Source organism: Tasmannia lanceolata, unplaced genomic scaffold (assembly GCF_043159265.1).
Source record: "Tasmannia lanceolata isolate RefF3 unplaced genomic scaffold, GAP_Taslan_0.1 ptg000020l, whole genome shotgun sequence".
In the NCBI taxonomy this organism is placed as follows: Eukaryota; Viridiplantae; Streptophyta; class Magnoliopsida; order Canellales; family Winteraceae; genus Tasmannia; species Tasmannia lanceolata.
Window position 1 is genome coordinate 16475069 of NW_027518697.1, and position 21200 is coordinate 16496268.

The window sequence follows — 21200 nt, forward strand, 5'->3', positions numbered from 1 at the left end:
GGGATCTGAAAATCAAAACCCTAAGCTTTTGCTCTGACATTGCTCTGCACTCCTGCTCATACTGACTTGAGTGTCGAAACGCCCGTCCGGAGCACCACTCCGGGTTGGTCCTCTGACCCTTTATCTTCTTGTCTGTGCCCTTGTGCAGCGCAGGACTCCACCAGCCCTTCAGTTGTGGTGTGTCAAATCAGCCTTTCCGGCCCTACCATAACCTGTTACCAATTTTAGCCCTAAAAGACGGCAAGGACAGGACCATCTGGTTGATGTGATTATGCACCCCCCTGAACGTGAAAGGAGGGTGGATAATCCTACAGCTGGTGAAAAAATCATCTCCCTTCTTTGTTTCATAGACTCGGTCGGTGTATATAGAGTGATAAATCTGTAGCCCTGAAACGAAAGTTTCGCCCCCAACATGTACTCCTCTTCCCTCTTCTCCTTTTATTTTATTTCACGATCTACTAAATTGATAATGACACACCTCTATCTCTCTTCTGAAAAGTATTATTTTCACTACATCTTTCTACTCATTTTCTACCTGTTTTGAAACATAGGGTTTTCCATTTTCTGATTTTCCAGATCTGGATCTTTGTTTTCTCCTCAGGTTTCGAACAGATTTCCCCTAATTTTATTCCGGATTACTCTTCCAAATTTGTTTTTCTTTAATTTATATAATTTTTGCTTTTGTTCAATCCAATTTGAAGAGGTGCCCTAATTTTACGTAAAAATCAGAATAAATGAGAAAGTAATTTAATGTATTTACTCTGCAGTTTCAAGAAAAAACATTTATGAGGAAAAATTCTTTATCAAGAAAATATTTTCTTTTCATGATTTAGAGGTTAATGATGTGATTATGGTTAATTTGGAGGGATATTATAATTAATTGAAGATCACACTATTAAAAAGTTGCATGAGATTGGTTCAAGTTGTCATTTTCAGTGTGTCAAATTTAGAAAATTTTACAGTATTTTTCTTTTCCCAAAAATTCCTGCAATCCAAACAGGGCCTTAAAGAAGCAATTTTTCAGTGATCTGATCACTTCTTTTGTTGGATAGATTGAAAAGAACTGTGACAGATTGTAGTTTGTTTGGATTATGTGTAGCAATGTTGTGCTGTTGTTAATTGTTTGCTGATGTGTTTTAGGTATTTTGAGAGCATCAGTTTTTCCACAGTCTAATTTGTAAGAGTGATGCTTGTACTTTTAAAAATTCTACTGTGAATATTGATGTTATGGGTATAGAAAAAGAGTTGGTTTTATATGGTCATAATACATTATCATTTTACTTGAAAGTATTTTGAATCCAAATGTAAATTCAATTTTAGATGGGAGGAGAAAGAAAATAATGGAGACTGATGTTCATCGCTCTCTCTCGTTAAGGGTAGCATCCCGTAGAGTAGATCGAAATAATCAAGGCCAACAAACTAAAGGTATACAAACACATTATAGAGTTAACGCTCTTTTATTGTACGATTTGGAGTCTGGATCTACTCTCATGTACTCTATTGGCTATCGTGTTTTGTGGGTTTCTTAAGTAGTGGGGTGCTGTGTAAATGCAGATTTTGAGGATGGTCTATTTTCTCAAGGGAGACCCCCACAAGATGTTCCAATAAGGATTATTTGGAGAAGGGGTTTTATACGATTGTTTCTTGTAGGAGGAATCTTGTGGATGTTTCTCATTCTCGTTGCGCTATTATTTCATGTGTGGTCTTGCCAATCTTCTATAGCTTTCATTTCAGGTACTGTGGAGGAAGTCTCATCTATGAATATTTTGGTGATTGCGATTTGAAGTGTTGGCCTTTTATTTTATTTTTTGTATTATTCATGGTATTTTCTTTTATAAAGATTGTTTGGACTGGAGATATGGTACATTTTCAAATACTTGTAGAGTAGTTCTCGTGATTACATTTTTTAAATTCATGCTTTTAAGAACTTTTTTCCTTCTATGTGTGCATGTGCATTTGTTTCTAGTTTTTGTCCTATCTCTTTTTTCTATTTATATTATCATATTAGAAGCACTAAAAAGGGGAAAATGAGTTACGGACCTTGGCAGAGGGGGGGTGGGGATATCCCATTGCCTTAAATACCCCACAATGCCTCCGACCTCTAGGTTGAAGAACAAATCCTTGACCATTGAGCTAGAGGCTCAATCCCTTACGTTCCTTGTTTGGGTAGGTAAACTGGGATCGAACCTGCGACCTGAAGGTTGAGATACAAAGCCTCAACCATTGAGCTACAGGCCCAACCCTCAATACCCCACAATGTTGTCGCAACTGAGGATCCTTATATAGGAAAACATCGACCTCTTTGGTGAGGCAAAGAGGTGGGCTCTCTATGTAAATAAAAATCCTTAGCTAAGATTGTGAATGTGGGCTGCAATGTTTGGTAAGCCAAAGAAATTTGAAGGGTTATCCAGGCAGAAAGTCGGGCAAGTTTGTTCACAAGCATATAGGGGTGGATGCATGGGTACATGCTTGTGCACATACCATGACTAGAATATCGGTACTAAGGGAGATTTATTGAAATTTGTTGCATTTTGAAGCTAGGATGGTGTGGATAGCTGTTTTTCTGATGATGCTCTTTAATATGCCGCCATCAATATGCCCCAAACTTTAGGAATTTTTTTCTGAGATAATTCTTCCTTTTGGGGTGTGTTGACAATAAAAAGGAAAAAAATTAGTGGTCTGGGATGTAATTCACATGCCAATGAGAGAATGATTCTTTTCCTCTGCCAAATAAAAGATTTATGTTTGGCCCCACTGGATATATTATGGTTGCCAGGTTCAGTGGTTCTAAGAATCGGGGGTGGAGACGATAGAAGTTGAATATGCAAAGCGAACAAATGTTTAGTTTGTGTGAATAGTGTGACGAAGATTATTCTTGTTGAAGAGTGGGAAATGATTATTCAACTCTTCCTTTTACGACTCATGCAAAGGCTTGGGTGATTTCCAAATCGTCCTTGAGTTCTAGATTATTGATCCCTACTAGAATGTTGAAAAGCCAGTCAAGCCAACTCAAGAATAAGTTGAATTGACTGAGCTTTGGGTGTATCGAGTAGCATTGACTCGTCAAAAACTCACTGCATGGATGATCGACTCAGCCAAGTTTTCAATATTGTTATCAAGCTGGCCACCCAATATACCATTAGATAGGGATCTTTTGATATGAGTGATGCACCTTTCAAAGAGTGGCTTCTTGGGAAGTCCTCGTGTTTTCATATGTTAATTGTTAGAAGAAAAATGAGTAATGCACCTCCCAACGACTCAAAGACAAGTACTTAGCTTCCCATGAGGGAAGTTTTAATGGCATGTATCGTTTTTATTTATTCTATCTTTGTAATTTAGCTCTCCTTTGAGGGCATTGTTGTCATGTAAAGTATCTATTTAATATAAATAGCAATCACATCCTAAACTGATGTTTGTTGTCAGTTTCTCAAAATCTTAAGAGTCTTTATGGTATCAGAGGCCACAAGATCTGTGGGATTCTCTTCTTTAACGTTTTGATTTCTACACTTCATTTTTCTTTCTTCTAATTCATGGATTCGTCAACTGTTCCTACGACTGTTACTAGTGATCACATTAATGATCCTCTTATTCCTTCTACTCAAAACAATTCTTCTTCCAGTTCTTCTTCCAATTCTTCTCAAACAATTCTTTATCCTGTTTTTGAAATAACTAACATCAAATCTCTCATTTCCATTAACTTAGATCAGGACAATTTTATACTTTGGCAAACTCTTTTTATCCCCATTCTCAACAGTCACGATGCTTTAGGTCATGTGGATGGAACTTCCATTCCTCCTCCTCCTACCATCATTACTGAAACTGGAATTTCGGTTTTAAATCCTGATTATGTTGAATGGAAAAGAATTGATGACCGCATTGTTTCTTGGTTAAATGCAACTCTTTCAACTGACGTCCTTAAACAAATCTTAAAACCTTATCAAATCTTTAACAGCCCGTGAAACTTGGACGGCTATTGAAAAGATATTCCATGATCAAGCAAATGCGCGATACCTTTAGTTGAAAATTGATTTTGGCGATCTCAAAAAGGGTGACAAAACAATGGCTTTCTTTCTCAAGAAATCAAAACGACTTCTGATTCCCTTTCTGCAATTGGTCACCCTTTAGAGGACGACGATTTAGTGGTGCAAACTTTACGAGGTCTCCCTTCTGATTATGATAGTTTTGTTTCCGCTATAACTTCTCAACCCCCTCTGCCGACATTTGATCAAATTCGCCCGATTCTTCTTGCTCAAGAACATCGTGTCGTTAAAAATCTTCCATCTCCTCCACAAGTAGACAAGGTTTTCTTTGCTAACCGTGGTAGAGGTTTTCGAGGCGGCCGTGGTCGTGGAGGCCGTGGTAATCAATCATTTTTTGGTCGTTGCCGTGGTTCTACTAATTTCTATTCTAGTCAAGGGAATTTCTTCCTCACGTTTTGATTTCTTAAGGTCCAATTTGACAGTTTGTTCCAAACCCGCTCAAATTGCAGGAGTGTAATGGCATGTATCGTTTTTATTTATTCTATCTTTGTAATTTAGCTCTCCTTCTAGGGCATTGTTGTCATGTAAAGTATCTATTTAATATAAATAGCAATCACATCCTAAACTGATGTGGGTTGGCAGTTTCTCAAAATCTTTAGAGTTTTTAAGTTTATGATCAAAGTGCCCTACCATTGGGTCCCTAAGGCCTTTAAGAGGCATCCCAATTCATACTGAATGGCCCAAATAATGAGAAGGGAGCGCCCCGCTTTTGAATCCTAATCTGTCATCATCTCCATCATCCTCTTCTCAACTCCAATGCCCATAACCAAACTTTTCCTCGGATTCACATCTAAATCACTTCAAACTTTGATAATCAATTTCAAATGAGGATCTGGTATGAGATCATTGATGAACTGAATTGTAATCTGAAAGTTTGGATCGGGCACCTTAAATCCTTCAATCTACGTGAGGGATACTATTCTTTTCGTAAATCTACTGAATTCTTCTGATGCCATAGTGAGGAAGAAACGTGGTGAGGGGTCTCCTAGTCTCAAACCTTCTTTTCTCTTGAAAAATCCTTTGGGTGTGCTATTAACTGAAGTAGGGAACCAAGCCTGTGGTATGCAAGCCTAGATTCATGCTCTCAACTAGTCCAGTTCCCATCAGGCCTAGCATATTACAATTTACAAAACTTCAGTCAACATAATTTCATGCCTTGTCTATGTCCTTAACCACAATACCCACTTTACCTGTCGCAGCACAAAGCATTTCTAGTCAAACAGTGCTGTAGGCGCATTTTTTCATTGAGGTATACTCATTGTTGTGTTTTGATGATATTATCATGTTCTCTCTGGATTTGTCCATTCTTTAATTATTTCTTCTTAATTTAGAGGTTGTTCATGAATGAAACCAGTCTATTGGAATTGCTTGGGCTAATTTTCTGTGAAATTTATGGTTCTGACTTGCACTGTCTGCAGATATTTGTAGAAGAGACAGCAAGGTTTTTATCATTTTGGACAATATGGGATTGGTTCCAAAACCACAACACCGTAAGATTATGTTATCGCTGGATCTTTTCTATTATTAAGGTTTTTCTTTGTGATATTAAGCGTCGAACCATGCTGTTCTTGTGTTGATGATGCAATTAGGTTGCCCAATTCCTATTGCGGATGACCCAGATGCTGTGATCATTCCAAAAACAGGAACTCCTGACACAATTCCTAAAAGTTTATCATATATTTTGGAGGATGAGCTTGCAAAGACTGAACTAAAGACAGCTCCACTATTTGGAGGGCACCAAAGCTGGAAGCAGAGAGAGGACAGTTTTAAACTGAATTCAACAATGAAGGTAGACTGCATGTAATTTGAAGGATCGTCCACATAACTTTAAGCGCAGAAGTTCTTGTTTCTGTTGAGTATATTCTGCATAGTTATTGAAAGTTTATCTGATAACACTACTGTTTAAAGACCAGATTGTCGAATTCAACTGTTCACTTATGCTCAAATCCTTGCGCCTAAATGCTCAAAGAAATTAGGAATAAGCCCACAACTTGTCGCCATCTTGCTATGAATAAAAATAATTTGCTGATTATTCCATTTCCCATATGTTTTCACTTTAAGATAAAATAATATCGCATGATTTGTTACCTGCCACCCCACTTCAAAAGCAATTGTGAACAATTCTTGCCTTTAACTCTACTTCGCTTCAGTTAAAGCCATGGCTTCCATAATGTCCAAGAGCGCATCAAGCCTTTGGCTGGGGTATAGCTAAAATACTTCAAGGATGTTCCTAAGGTCAACTAGATCATGAGTCATTAGGCAAGATGTGTGTAAGATATGCCTTGAGCCTCAAAGCCCTCTAAATGGCTTATGTAACTCGTAGGTTTTGTATAGGCTATCACCATCTAGGTTGATACTCTGTGGGCATTGGTTTTGTGGAAGCAAACCGAGGTTAATATCTCGGGGAAGTAAGGTGAAAAAACTTTTAGTTCATAGTTTAAAAACTCTCCCGCGTCATCATCGATTCCCTTTTACCTTGGCTGAGTTCTTGTTTGAGTCTGCATTTTGCACTACAAAGTCAATCAAAACACCTTTGACACCCCCAAGTTATGACCACGTCAACCAAGTACTTGCCATGTCAACTGAGTACCTGGCCACATCACACCGAGTCAACTAGAATTTGCTTTGCCCGCATTTTGGCCCACATCCATTTTGAAACACTGCTTTAGGATTTTTAATTAGGAGTCAAGACCTCTTTCTGATTACTATTCGTATTGCCCCTCTGTTTGTTGGTCCATCGTTTGATTTATATCATTTTGATAAGTTGCAAATTTGTAATTTACAAGTTTCTAATTGGTTGCTCAGTTGTTAGTGTTACTACTTTACTACACTTATTCTATATTTGCATGCTATCTTGTCGGCTAGCTTGCTTTGGCACTTTTTTAAAATGGAAGAAAATTATTTAAAGAAAGCACAAATACAAAAAGAGCTTTACATTGGGGAGAGAGATTGGCCCCACTGCAATGGCTTCTCTATAGGACCCTGCTTCTAGCAAAACCTCGTTAAATCATTCACTTCTTGGGACCAAAAAAAAAGAAAAAATCCTTTCCAATAAATAATTCAATAATCATATCCATGTAATGTTCAAATCTCTGTTGTCTTGGAAGAGACTAATGTTTTGCCCACATGCACTGGATCCCATCAGGATTCTGTAGCCAAGTCCCCACCAAGAAAAAAAAAGCTATAACATTAGATGTCACCTTCCACTCAAAGGCTATTGTCGAATGAGTTTTTGAATATAAGAAGTCCGGTGAGAAGTGTCCAAATCCAAACCTCTGTTTCCTTAGTATCCGCCAGATCCACTAGGCTGGAAATGTCATCACAATATCCTTCACGTGATTCCAAGCGATCTCCCTCGACACCCTGACGGACATGGATTTCCCAAAGAAGATCATCGGAATTAAGTTTGAAAACATTAATAAGAGGAGAGGTCCATCTGGCTTTCTTTTTCAAGATATGTCTATTTTCCTTCAAAATTCTTTCTGATACATAGATAATAATCTTATCTATATAATGTGCCTATCTCCATTGTCTCGGACTACTTTTTTAGCCCACATGATAACATTAGATTTTGCATCAGATCCTATCAGGACTCCATAGTTAAGTCCGTCTCAGGAAGATAACATTAGAGGAGTCACCTTCCACCCAAAGGTTAGATGAAGATAAAGAGTCTAGTGAGAAGTGCTCAAACACCCACTTCGTTAGTCCTTCGCACCCGCCAGATCTGAAAACGTCCTCATAATATCCTCCTTGTGATTCGAAACAATGCCCCCACGCTTGCCGAATCCTGATTTCCCAACGACCATCTGTCAAAATTAAGCTTGAGAACATTAAGAAGGGGGAAGGTCTATCTCTCCTTCTTTTTTCCAGTCTTTTTTCTTTGATAATCACATGCCACTTTCTAAATGCTTGCGAAGATAATAAATCTTCATCACAATGGCCTGACTAACAACAAGATTCTTCAACGGACCATTAAAACAAAGATTCTTCAACATTATGACATCACAATTCCACAACTTTAATCAGTTTGTCCATTCTTTGAAAGCATTTCATGGCATTGAGTTGTTTTATACTATTACGAAGAAGAATAGTCCTTTGTATTAGACGACCATTTCGGTCTTTTGCTCGTTAGCCTTTGTGAATAAATGATGTTACCAAAAAAACCAAAACTGTCATCTACACAATATAAATCATGAAATATAATGCGAATGTGGTTCCCTTATGAGAAACTGGTGTGCTTCTATATGCAGTTGTGACTTGCGTCTGCCATGTAATCAATTGTGTGTGTTTTTGGAGAAGTTTATTTATCAGTGTGGTTGGGATTGAATAAAAGAATCGTTGAGTAGTGTTTTTTTTTATAACGTTACTTGATCTCATTTTTTTGGTAGGAATAGGATCACATTGGTCAAGGCCACTTTGTTGAATCTATAAGCATACTTAAATAGGACCCCAACAAGGATGGTGTGGAACACAAGAAAAGAATCCATTCGTTACTTGGGATGAGATTTTGAAAGCATTGGCCTGATTCAGTCAAGTCTTTCCCCTTAATATAGGTCTGGGGTCTCCCCTTGTCTTTACTCAATAGGGCCTATGAGGTGCCAATTGCCATTTAGCTAATAAGCCCGTGGGTACTGAGGTTCCATAAGCTCTTCTTCCTGACACTGTACTTTAAGCACTTGTTAGAATCCCTTATGATACACAGCTGAAACAAGTCCTTGACATGCTGAAGTTTGGAGGGGACTGCCAATATAAATACCTTATAGATAGACCTTTCTCTTCATCTCAGGTCGATGGATCTTCTCAATTGGAAGATCTCCTATATGGAGAATACACATTCCAGTTGACCGAGCCGAGAAAGTTCAACTGGTTTGTCTTGGGAAAGTGGCAGCTCCTTGTGAATGGAGTGCAGGAGTTGTGGGTTTCCGTCATTCAGGACAAATGTGTGAAGATGAGCCATGTATTTCATTTGAGAGGTTATAATCTGGTGGATTAGATTTTGGATTTGATCTTCCATGTCAATTAGACCTGTATGACCGACCATGTCTTTCCTCTGTTGAGTGCGGAATTCCGAGAATGAATGTTTGGGGTCTCTTGTAGTTTCTTAATTCTATGCCTTAATTTTGCCTTTCTTTTGGACTCATGCATGGTTTAAAATTTCGGTTTCGGTACCGGTTTCAGACCCTTGAAATTTGGTAATAATTAAAAAAGCTTATTTAATTCATTTCGAAATTTCGGACTAAATTTTCTAACATTTCTTTCTTTTTTAAAAAAAAATTGCATTTTCTCGAAATTTCGAACCGAAATTCGAAATTTTGCCAAATTTTGGCTTCGGTCCCCACCGAAATCCGAACGGTTGAAATTTAAAACCATGGACTCATGTCGTTGCAGCTACTGTTCATTCCTCTCACGAAATTTGAGAAACTCCGTAGTCTATGGCAAAGTTTACCCAAGATATGTGTCAGTCTCTTTCTTGCTTCGGTAGATATTAAAAATGTGCTTCTTTGCACCTACTTTGAGTTCACATTTTATTATTTCTTCATATAGTGATCACATGTTGTTTCTTTCAGGTGCACTGTGGTTTTATGAAAAACGGAGGCGCAGAGATGGATGCCGTGGACATCAAGTATGCCAAGAAATGTAAGTTTGTGGTTGCGTCTGGAATTTTTGATGGTTATGATACACCCCATCAACCTTCAAATATAAGCCTTCGTTCCCAAAAGCTCTTTTGCTTTCTTATGGTGGTGGACGAGATATCCCTCGATTTCATCAGACAAAATGTTAGTGTCAGAGAGGATAGTGATGGGGGGAAATGGGTTGGTATTTGGCGTCTTGTGTTAGTACGCCATCCTCCATATGATGAGCCCAGAAGGAATGGGAAGGTTCCTAAGATCCTAACCCACAGGCTATTTCCTAAAGCACGCTACAGCATTTGGATTGATGGAAAGATGGAGCTTATAGTCGACCCATTGCTTATTCTCGAAAGGTGGGACCCTTGTCTGTTTTTGACTTGATGTTTGTCCTTTTTTCATATTTGAACTGAACATAAATGGTCATGTCTACCGAAATCATTCTCTGGGGTTGTTCGAATCATTGTTCTGCTGTCTCGGGTTTGAATCATTGGTCAAAATACATTAGTATTTTGATCAAGGTTTTAAACTTCAGTTTCGGTGTCAATTTCGGCCACCATCGAAATCTAAATATTTCGGTTTCGGTGGAAATTTTGTCTGAAATCTTGTAAAATCGGGTTATAATTTCGGTGGAAACTAAAATTTCAGTGGAATTTGCTAAAATTTTGGTGGAGATCATGTAAATTTCAATGGAAATCATGTAAATTTCTGTGGAAGTCATGTAAATAGTGAAACCGAAATATTTCGGCCGAAATTGATAACTATGATTTTGATACTGAGAATTTGCAGATACCTGTGGCGTGGGAAGCACACATTTGCAATTGCTCGCCACAAACACCACCAGAGTATATATGAGGAGGCTGACGCGATCAAAAGAAGGAAGCGGTATGCACGGCCTCTGATCGACCTTCACATGAAAATATACCTTTACGAGGGAATGAAACCATGGAGTCCGGAGAAAAAGACACCTAGTGGTAAGAAAGTGAAATTTCCCACCAAACTCGCATTGGTTATTATTATTATTATTATTTTGTGATTTTAACTTGCGATGGCAAAATGTAGATGTGCCGGAGGGAGCTGTGATCATACGGGAACATACGGCACTGACCAACTTATTCAGTTGCCTTTGGTTCAATGAGGTCAACCTCTTCACGCCGAGGGATCAGCTGAGTTTTGGTTATGTTGTCTACAGGTTAGCAGGGTCATTCAAGTTCTTAATGTTTCCCAACTGTGAATACAATTCATTGTTCGTATTGCACAGACATACTAGGGAGCATTCTTCTGTTGTTGAGTGGGTGAAGTCTTTGGATGAATTTAAAGGGAATAGCAGTGGATTAAAAGAGAGTAGAGGGGGTTTAGGCCTGTGGTCTCCTTATCCTGGAGACTTGGACTCTGTTGAAATCCCACCTGTTCCAAGGACATCACAATCAGGCTGAGAAAATAATCCAATGCATTTTTTAAAATATTGGAGCAATCATTGACAAATTTTTTTTTTTTTTTTTTTTTTTTGGGGTCTTTTGCTTGTGTTTAGTCTGTATCAACTTCCTATTAGGCAGGGGGTTAGAAAAATAAAGAAGAATAGATTAAGAGGAAAAATGGAGAGAACAATGAGTTAATTCTAAGAAACTCAGCCTCCAACGTGCTAACAACACTAAATGTGATTATTGCCCTCTGAACTTATAGAAATTAGGGAAAGCAAAATAAGAAACAGAAATCAGCAAATTAAGAAAAAGAAATTCGAGAAATCTACTGCAATGTGGAAATAACATAAATAAGGAAAAACAATTGTAACAGGTTTAGTCATCTGATTGGTATTGAGGCCTACGAGTTCAGGAATTCCCTTGGGCCCCTGTTTGTTTTGGATTATGAGAATTGATTTCTGAGTCCAAAAATAATTATTGGACTCAAAATTAAACGCAATTTGAGTCCAATAATCAGTTTTTGACTTAATCAATTTTTAAAATCCTTAACGAACAGGGCCTTTTGGATTTTTAGAATCAATTTGGCTCCGAAACCAATTCCAGGCAAAATTGGGGGTTTGCTTCACGTTGTAGAATTGAATTTGGACTCAATAACCCAGCAACACTCAATTTGCTAGGATTAAGGATTACGTTCAATCCAAAATCAATGTTACACTCCTCACCAAATGCTCAGCTTTGCCAAGAATAGGTTTTAGGGTCAATCGATTATCCAAATCCAAAACAAACACGGCCTTTAGTAGTTTAGATCCTGTTAGATTAAAAGGAGTGTGTGATAAAATCGATTTGCACATTTCATATTGTTTATTTATGTGTTCTGCAACAGATTTTAATTACTGTTTGCCTTTGATAATAAACGTGTATTATTACTATTTCTATTAGAAATGGGTTTTTAAGTGGCCCTTAGCATGGCGCCAATGAGGAAAAAGACTCATACTTTTTTAACACAAAAAAAAATAACAGTGGGCTGCTGTTGGATCAAATATCAAGGGTGGGATTATGAGTACAAGTTTGTACGCTCATTCATCATATAAAAACTCTTTCTATTTATTCAGGGGGACCCTACAATTTAGGGCAATGATATTTTCACTCCCCCTCCAGTACGCATTCGCTCCCCTTTTAACTTGATATGACGTCAAAAAGTGTTAAAAGATGCCCACTGCTCATGTCATAAGGGGAGTGAATGCGTACTTCAGGGGGAGTGAAAATATCATCGCCTATGATGATATCCCTCTAAATTAACCATAACTACATTTCCCTCTTGCTCGTGGAAAGAAAATATTTTCCATCAGAAATGTTTTTCGCGCAATCCAAAAAGGGCCTCAGTTCCTGCAAATGATCAGCAGAAGAAAAAAATTGATTGGCAACTGATATTTGCACTATCAAGTTTTGATAACTATACAAACTTCACCATGTATCAATAAACTTATGATCAGAATGGAAGCCTGTAATTGAACAATTTCCTTCACTGTGATTAAAAGGAATAAGTACACAATTAAATCGCAGTAAACCCAGATAGATATGATCTCCTAGAATTAGCTAAAGCTACATAGCTTTGAGGGGGGTTATTTTCTCGGTGCCAATGATCCGAAGCTGACTCAAGACCTCAGTGAAGTCGGACGGTGGCGGACATGAGAATTGTACATCTTCTCCGGTGTGTGGGTGCTTGAACCTGCATACCATTGGCAAATGTAAGATCAACCCATGCTGTGTTTATCATCATAAAGTCAGTGTCAAAGTGAAACTGAAGCTCTGCTTCTTTCGAAGTATTTATGCCCGTTTTTTCAACTCAAAATCGGTGTAAAATTTGTTTTACGTCGAAAGAAACAGAGCTGAGAGAAATTTAGAGGGAACAAGACTTCACCCAAGAGATAAGGCATGGAGGCAAGGCCTCTCTAATTTTGAGACCAAGTGTGAGAGGTGGCTGTGATAACTCGACGGAGTCTTGGGCCGCAGCAGTGACAATGCCATGCTCTTTGTTCCTCCGTACACTTCATCACCTAATAGAGGAATCCCCAAATACTTTGCGTGTGCACGGATCTAGTTCAGAATAGCAAACAGGCAGTGTGAGTAGAACATTCATTGCAAACCACAGTTGATACAAGCATGATACACTTTTTAGTTATCAGAAGAACCCAAGTACTTTTTCAGATTTATTAAACAAAATATCACACATCTTTTTCCTTTTGGCAGATTCAGGAGCGAAACCATCAACCTATTAATATTGGAAGACCAAAAAGATTCTTCCAATGTATCATTTCTGGGTACAATGGAATTCATAGGTATAGCCGTATAGGAAGAAGCCCCATCAAATGGAGATTTTTTCATTCCAAGATACCTCGTAGGCTGATTGTTGTCACTTAAATCAGAGACTGTAAATCAAGATTTAAGGGATTTTCAGTTTTCAATTGAATTGAAATGGAAAGATTGAAGTTCCAGAGTGGCATCATCAACCAAAAAGGAAAGAAACACCATCAGGGTAGGAACAGGGGAAGGTGGAAGAATGCCTAAGTCTCCAGACAAACATATTAAAAAGGTTGGCTGTATTCAACATTCTTCGAATGGAGGGGCCAATAATTCAGCCTTGGAATAGTCATTTTCTATTGAATAAAAGTGACTTAATGTAATGTAGAAGATATCTGCAATGAAACAATGGAACCCATAACACTGGCATCGTTAAACGTTGACCCTCTGCACTATAGAATGAATGCAACTGCAAAAATTTGTCAATTTGTTCAGTGGTATCTCTACAGAAGGAACTCCCAGCTTGAAGGCCCTTACACCACAGTTTCAGATTTTCAATACTCAAAAACATTTTCAAACTAATTCAGTGCAGACACTGTCCTTGTGAATTTAATGACATTGCAAATCTCTGTTGATCTGTCTGAAATTGTCTCCTGTACAAAATGAGTCTGATCTACTTACTGCAGCCCAGGACAGGCATCGTCATCTAGGCGTTTCCTGTTGCTCCGATCTCCCCTACAAGTTCTGAAACATATACATGAGATCTTCAGAAGATTCTGATCGTAACCAAAATTAGGAATGGCCATGGAGGAGGTCTAGATATGAGACATGTATACCACAAGTTTCACACGGGAGTCTTAATTGTGGGTTTTTTTCTTCCAGAAGAGCATCTCTCAAAGCCTCTCCAACGGGTAATGGTTTTTGAGTGCCATACAATCAAAAGGAGCACCAGTGACAAGGGTAGAAGTAACTCCATAGGCCATCCTAAGGGAGAAGTGCCTCTGCTTCAGTTCTCAAGGCACATGCAGTGAGTATTTACCATTTCGAAGGAAACCGTACAATAAATTAGTTCTCTTCGAGATATATTTATTGTACGTCCGCGCAAACGCACGCGTGCGTCTGTGGCTAAAAAATTCTTTTGGCCCTTCAATGAAGAATTGGAGAAATATGAAGCAGGTAAATGAAGAACTAACCTTCATTTGTTACCACATAACAGTGGCAATCTATGAACAGTGAATGTAAGACCCACCAAAATAAAAGAAGATTGCCATCTTCGCTACTGACCTTAAACTAAATCATCTCTTAAGAATAACGATAGATACACATCTTTCTTCTTGTTTAAACAATTGATTCTGCCTACTGTTCCGGAAAGGTAACCCTAAAATTTGTTTCAGTTGGCAAGGTTATGAAGAGGGTATGACTTGGTTAGTACCCACTGATAGATATTCAGGTAAACATGGTTTTAAATTTTCACCAAAACCGACATGAAACGACCGAAATATTTCCCTTTCCATGCCCCACTGAAACGATACTGAAACCAAAATGCATACAGAAGCTAAAATCGTAAGTGCATTAGTGGTATATTATAGTAGTATGTTTTATTTATTTATATGAATTACATGTAAAACGTTGTATGTGCTGAATTATTAGACACGCGTGACAGCGCATGTCACTAGGTGTTTGATGTTATTAAACCAATATGGACGTCTGTCTTGCTTGTGTCATGGTTTCTAAGTGTGTATATGTGCTTATTCTAGTATTTATTGAGATTTCATCTCAAAATTGTATCATAAGCATATGTTTCCATATGTTTCTGTGATTTTACAGGATTTTCACCGTCCAACAGAAGCCGTAACGTTTCCGTTTCCATGGCGATCAAAACAATCTTGTTTTGGTCATCATTTTTGTGTAATTATTAAGTTACTATTTGCATATAAAAACAAGATTGTTGTATCTTGACACTTATAATGGTTCCACCACTTCCTTATACACATCTGATTCTTAAAGCTATGAAGGTATGCATCACTAACTAATCAAAGGTCTGAATCAGATTTTCGAGAGAGTAAAATATTTATAGTACCTGATGAGTGCGCCCAGTTTCTAATCTCCACTCCACCAGTGCAGAACCACCACCAGCAAGAACCTCAATTACCCTGTACCTGATATAATTTCAAATCATGTTAGAATAACATAGATATTGTAGGTGCATTCTGAAACTAAAGGGGACCTCAAACTTACTTTAGTATCTTATATGGTCCCCAGTTGAATACTTCCAACTTAAGTCTATTTCATACTTGCAAGGGAAACAAATTAAAGCTACTAAAATAATACACCTAGAAAATCTGAAATTTTGGGACTACTGAGATACCATGATGCAGTTATCTTTATATAAGGGATCATTAAAATCTAAACGAACACCAATGTTGACATGTTCAATCAACATGAAGTGATCAAGAATGTTGAATTTTAGCACTATATATTGATCTGTGCAAAACCCGGCCCCTCTTTCATTACATGTGATTAATTAACGATTTAACTATTTCCTAGCATTTAGCCATTACTTTCCAATTTTCCATTGGTGCAATGTGCTATTTGCTTGTAAAGCATTATCACAAATTGGTTTGTTAGCAGTAAATAGAGTTGGTTGGATATCACATTTTGCTTCATTAAATCACAACAAAGATTCAATCCTGCTGCTTCTAGAAAACAGTGAAAGATATCTAAGAAAAATTTTCGATAAAATATCGGCCCCTAAAGATGATACAAACCATTCTTACCCTCTACGGGAAACTGGGGAAATGCAAGTCCTGGCAGGGCATTCTATTCATCATTAGTAGGAACTAGTTAATACTAAAATCGATCAGCTTCATCTTCACAGTAGGACTTAGAAAGAAAGTAAAGTTTAAAAATAAGATTATTTGGAGTTATGCACAAAAATATGATTTGAGAAGGAATTTGGAGGCGGCATGTAACTTACCGAATCAAGTATTTGTAAGTTCTCATACAATTAGGGGCCGTTTGGATATGTGGATTTTAGAATCTTGGATTTCCTCAAAATCCTGGATGGGAGACGAGAGAAGGAGACCGTCCGTCGTTATCTGATTTCTCACCCTTCTTTCTGTTGAGCGGGAGAGTAGGAGATTGTCCTGTGTTTCCAGGTTTTCAGAAATCTCAGGATGGGGGAGAGATTTCTAAAACCTGGATTTCGTACTTAGAATCCAGCATTTTACACCGCCAAACTAAAACCTGAATTCTGAAATCCATGTATCCAAACAGCCCCTTACTTTTTGTAGATATGGAGAATAAGAGAAAGTATCATTGAATATATGTGACATGAATAGAGAGAACAATGCGTAAAGGACCACAAATCACCTACTAGCAGCATGACGGGCCCATCGACAATTACTTGCGCTGGAAACAGCAGCCATACGAATCCTATTGTTTGAGTCACGAGCTATTGGGACCTCAATACGCCCAGAACTTGGAGAAGGAATTCCCGAAGTAAGGCTAACATACACTCTACGGATTGTGTGTAGCTTGAATTGCTCAGATAAATGGGCATGAGAATGATCATCCTGCCAAATAGGATAAAGAAATATCTCTTAAGTCTAGCAGAACTTCCGAAACAATATTTATATCTGCCAGCCAAATAGGATAAAGAAATATCTCTTGAGTCTAGCAGAACTTCTGAAACAATATTTATATCTACCAAGGCTAAAAAATGTAACAATCTAAAGCAGTTCAAAAAACAGTACTCCCTCCAGGAATCACCAGAGAATAAACTCATGTGTTTTCTTATAGTCAAAGACTGCATTCGTGGGATACTATTTTAGGATGTAGCTGAATTTAAAAATTAAATCCATTGAAATTCCAGGAAATGTTAATGTTTTTAGAACTGATTGTCTTGAAAGCTAAACTCGTAGGCCCCATTTGTTTTAAGGTTATGGAACCGATTGTGAGTGCCAAACATATTATGGGACTCAACATTACATTTAAATTTGAGTTTAATAATCGGTCTAGCATTCACAATCGGTTGCCATAATATTAAACGAACAGGGCCTTAACTTATCAATTATATGTTGGAGATGAGCTGACTCCAAAATGGAAAATAATAACTTCCATTGAATATTAGAGAGTGAACAATTAGACACATAAGGTTCAGATACTTGACCAATCTTACTATTCAAAAATAAATGATCAATCTCTTTAATTGTACCAAATCTTTCACTAACTCGATCTGTCAAAACAATTCTTAAGAAAATAGAACTCGCCTTGGCAACGACCAATAGTCCACTTGTTCCTTTGTCCAACCTATGTACAATGCCAGGGCGTACAGAAGCACCACATACACTGGAACTTATTTCTTCATCCAGATTTTGATCACCAGAAAAGCTTTCAAACTCATCGCCGGAACCATCCTCTGTCTCAGAGAATATATCACTGTTTGGAAGCGCAACTGGTGAAAGTCTACAATGATGAAGAATGCCATTTACAAGCGTGCCATTAGCATTGCCAGGTGCCGGGTGAACAACCTAAAAAAGTCATCATAAATGAACTGATCAAGGGAAAAACTCACATTACGAGTTCCTGCAGAGCATAGAAAGTAACCCATGAAAAAATTCAAAAAAATTTCCAGTCGAGTGTTTACATTCATCCACACTAAACCTGAACTAACAAGCATTATTTTAGAAAGCTCCCATCTCGTATTACATAATATCAATCAAAGAGTGTTGCGGTTCTGAGTGGGGGCCTGCCTAGGTATTGGACTACGTGGGACCCAGCCTGGTATGGGACAGGTTTAAAGGGCCTAGCCTAACATGCTCAATCAGCTCGAGAGCCTTTGATGTACTGGTTAGGTAACTAACATTTGGTTTCAGAGCAACCACCACGTCTTGTGTTTGAGTCACGGATGTAGAGGTAGGACTACTTAGTAAAAAGCAAGAGTGAAAGCCATCACAGGGTGGGTCGCCGAGTACGGCAGATGCGAAAGAGTGGTGGAATGTTATAATCCTGAGTGAGGCTTGCTTAGGTGTTGAAATAGGTTGGACCCAACCTGGCAAGTTTAAAGGGCCTAGCCTAAGGCATTCCACAAGCTCTAGAGCTCTTGACGTATTGGTTAGGTACCTAACATTTGGTATCAGAGCAGCCACCACGTCCCCTGTTCAAGTCACTGAAGGGGTGACCCATGGACAGGACCACATGGAAAGGGCTACCTCGTAAAAAGCCAGAATGAAAGCCATCACAGAGTGGGCCCCCGAGGACGGCGGATGCGGAAGCATGGTGAAATGTTACAGTCTTGCGTGGGGCCTGCCTAGGTATTGGACTAGGTGGGACCCAGCCTGACATGAGACGGGTTTAAAGAGCCTAGCCTAAAGCTTTTGGCATATTAGTTAGGTACCCAGCAAAGAGATTGCCCATTAGAAGAAAATGATTCAAATCTAGAGCTTAAAAGCTACTATGTCAAGTTACACGAATCGAAGACCATACCATGTGTGCAGGTTTGTTTACAACAAGAACATGAGCATCTTCGTAAACTATATCCAATGGAATATTCTCTGGCTCAGCCCTTAATGGCTGCAACTCAGCAATCGTACAATTAACCTTGTCCCCTGCCTTGATAACATGTGAAACCTGCTCAGACATTAAAAAAAAATGGATAAATGGGTGCCAACATCAAAACAAGGGGAATTCAAATATCAAGTTTTCTAGTAGAAACACTTTGAAAATCTCTAAGCTCTGTTTGGTTGCACATAGGAGTATTGGTGGATTAGAACTAAAGTAGTCAAGAGGTGTAATAGCAGTGAAGTAGTCTCCTTGTAAAGTAGTGGTAAGTAGTATTTGATGGTCAACTAAAGTAGTTTTCTGGTGCAGAGTATCATTACAAACGCAAGGGAGAAGTAGGGGTGTCGTTACCAATATAAAAAGAGAAATAGAAGAGTGAGAGAAAGAGAGAAGAGTGCTAAATCCCAAGACTACTACTAGCAAAAAAAACTTATCTTTTCTTCGTTTGTAATTGGCTCCACAAAAGCTAGGATAGTTTAGGGGTTTTGCTTTGCATTTGGCTGCCACGCCAGCAAAATCTCTTGTTTGGTTGCCAATGTAGCATCGAAATCCCTAGAGATTGCTAGATAAGTTTCATAGGTAATTAGTGCATGTCTGGTGACGTGGCATCCATATCCCCTCCTTATACCTTCAGAGCCAAATTTCTCAAAAAAGTTAGAATTTGGCTTGGAGAATGATGCTTTCTCTCTCTCTCTCTCTCTCTTTCTCACTCTTCTCCCTCAAGTTTCATGAAGTATCATAGAATGATGCTTCACTTTCTATATTGGTAATGACGCCCCCCTCCCACTACTCTCCAAAGTTGGCAACCAAACACTACTTATCACTGTTCTACGAGGTAAATTCTAGGCAGACTAAAATCATGACACATGGGCAGACAAGGAAGAGACAAGGCAACTAGTCTCATAATAGTTTGAATCAAAACATGCAACCAAACACCACTACTACATGATATGATGCTCCAAAACCAACCAAAACACACAGTAAACCCTAGAAATTGTGCAACCAAACAGAAAATAATTAAAGAGAGGAGGAATTCACAGAAATGAAGAGGGAATTATTACCTTACTGATAGTCCTTCCATTGACGGAAACGAGACCGGAGCGAATGCTGGATTGAATTCTAGCTCTGCTGACACCATCAATGCGAGCAGAGATCCAAGAATCTAGTCTGGATTTCTCAGAGATGGGTTCTAGGGTTTCTTCGAATCGGAGGCCCGCGTGGTTTGTTCGGAGGGTTTTTTCGGGTTTAGGGTTTTGGTTGGGAAGAGATGATTTGAAGGGAGGAGTGGAAGAGGATAGAGTGGTGAGGACCCTGTAATTAGGGTTTTCTCGATGAAATACGTGGAAGTAACAAAAAGAGGGGGTGCGGAAGAGAAATTGTGCAGAGGGGGTTGAAAAGGTGGGAAGAGAGAAGAGCATCGTTTGCTCTCTCTATGAAAGAAGAAGAAGAGATACAGTGAGAATGGAGCAGACTCACCGGAATACGGTGAGAATGTGGATCCATACAATGATATTTTATGGGTAATGATAAATTCACACCCCCTGTAGGATAATTCGCACCCATTTTATAGTGTTGACTTAAATATTTTGCTCTGTTTGGATGCCGGGGTTTTTTTTTTTTTCCTGGGATTTATGTGGGTAAAGGTAGGAGACAAAAGAGGGGACAAGCATTAATTAGAGAAAGATATTATGATGAGTGTAGAGAGAGGGTAGAGAGAGAAAGAGAGAGCACCCTTTTCAAGATAAGATTTTGCTGATGTCAGCAAGAAAAAGCTGATGTGACCACTAAACCTTTACCCACATAAATCCTGAGAATAAAAAAAAACCCAGCAACCAAACAGAGTCCACAATTCACGTTACAAGGGGTGCGAATTCGTTATCTTTCTATTTTGGGAAAATATCAAAAAAATAAATGTCTCTTTTGAGTCTTTGACTGAAAAAATCAGAAAAGGGGCTGTTTTCTAAATTACTAAAGAAGGGAGGTGGGAGAAAACTTAGCCCATTTCCGGACGAGAATGCCCTTTATATCCTTTTTCAATGTATTGTTTTACCTTTTCATCTTTCATATTTTTACCTTATCTTCTCCAACTCCATTTTCACTGTAGCTTGCCTCCTCTTCTCCGTTTCCCACCGGCAACAACGGTAACGAGAACCACCACCCCTGGAGTGATCGAAGTTGAGGTTAGTCCCTTCTCATTTTATATTTTCTCTCATATATTCGTTTTTCCATATGGGTTTAGGGTTCTTTTT

At 38.5% G+C, this 21200-nt stretch overlaps 2 protein-coding genes across 7 annotated transcripts; one reads left to right on the plus strand and one right to left on the minus strand.

Moving 5' to 3' along the window:
• Positions 1-344: 344 nt before the first annotated feature.
• On the plus strand, positions 345-11130 carry LOC143854371 (putative hexosyltransferase MUCI70). 5 transcript variants are annotated; one of them, XM_077364279.1, is made up of 9 exons: positions 345-414; positions 1141-1177; positions 1321-1425; positions 1555-1734; positions 5459-5530; positions 5630-5829; positions 9608-10023; positions 10457-10641; positions 10730-11130. In XM_077364279.1, the coding sequence occupies exons 3-9, from the start codon at positions 1341-1343 to the stop codon at positions 11101-11103; spliced, it is 1512 nt and encodes a 503-aa protein (XP_077220394.1). In that variant the 5' UTR covers positions 345-414; positions 1141-1177; positions 1321-1340; the 3' UTR covers positions 11104-11130. The 5 variants fall into 5 exon arrangements, with proteins under 5 accessions (XP_077220394.1, XP_077220396.1, XP_077220393.1 ...); XM_077364278.1 differs by having other exon boundaries at positions 406-498; XM_077364277.1 differs by lacking the exon at positions 345-414 and adding an exon at positions 489-601.
• A 1354-nt stretch (positions 11131-12484) lies between these two features.
• Positions 12485-20498, minus strand: LOC143854999 (Pseudouridine synthase family protein). Of its 2 annotated transcripts, XM_077365156.1 has the most exons (7): positions 20013-20495; positions 18877-19020; positions 17661-17921; positions 16762-16964; positions 15470-15548; positions 13010-13185; positions 12485-12817 (listed from the first exon to the last, which is right to left on the minus strand). In XM_077365156.1, exons 1-7 carry the CDS (start codon positions 20367-20369, stop codon positions 12691-12693), a joined length of 1347 nt encoding a protein of 448 aa, XP_077221271.1. In that variant the 5' UTR covers positions 20370-20495; the 3' UTR covers positions 12485-12690. The 2 variants fall into 2 exon arrangements, with proteins under 2 accessions (XP_077221271.1, XP_077221272.1); XM_077365157.1 differs by lacking the exon at positions 18877-19020 and having other exon boundaries at positions 20013-20498.
• Between the last annotated feature and the right edge of the window lie 702 nt (positions 20499-21200).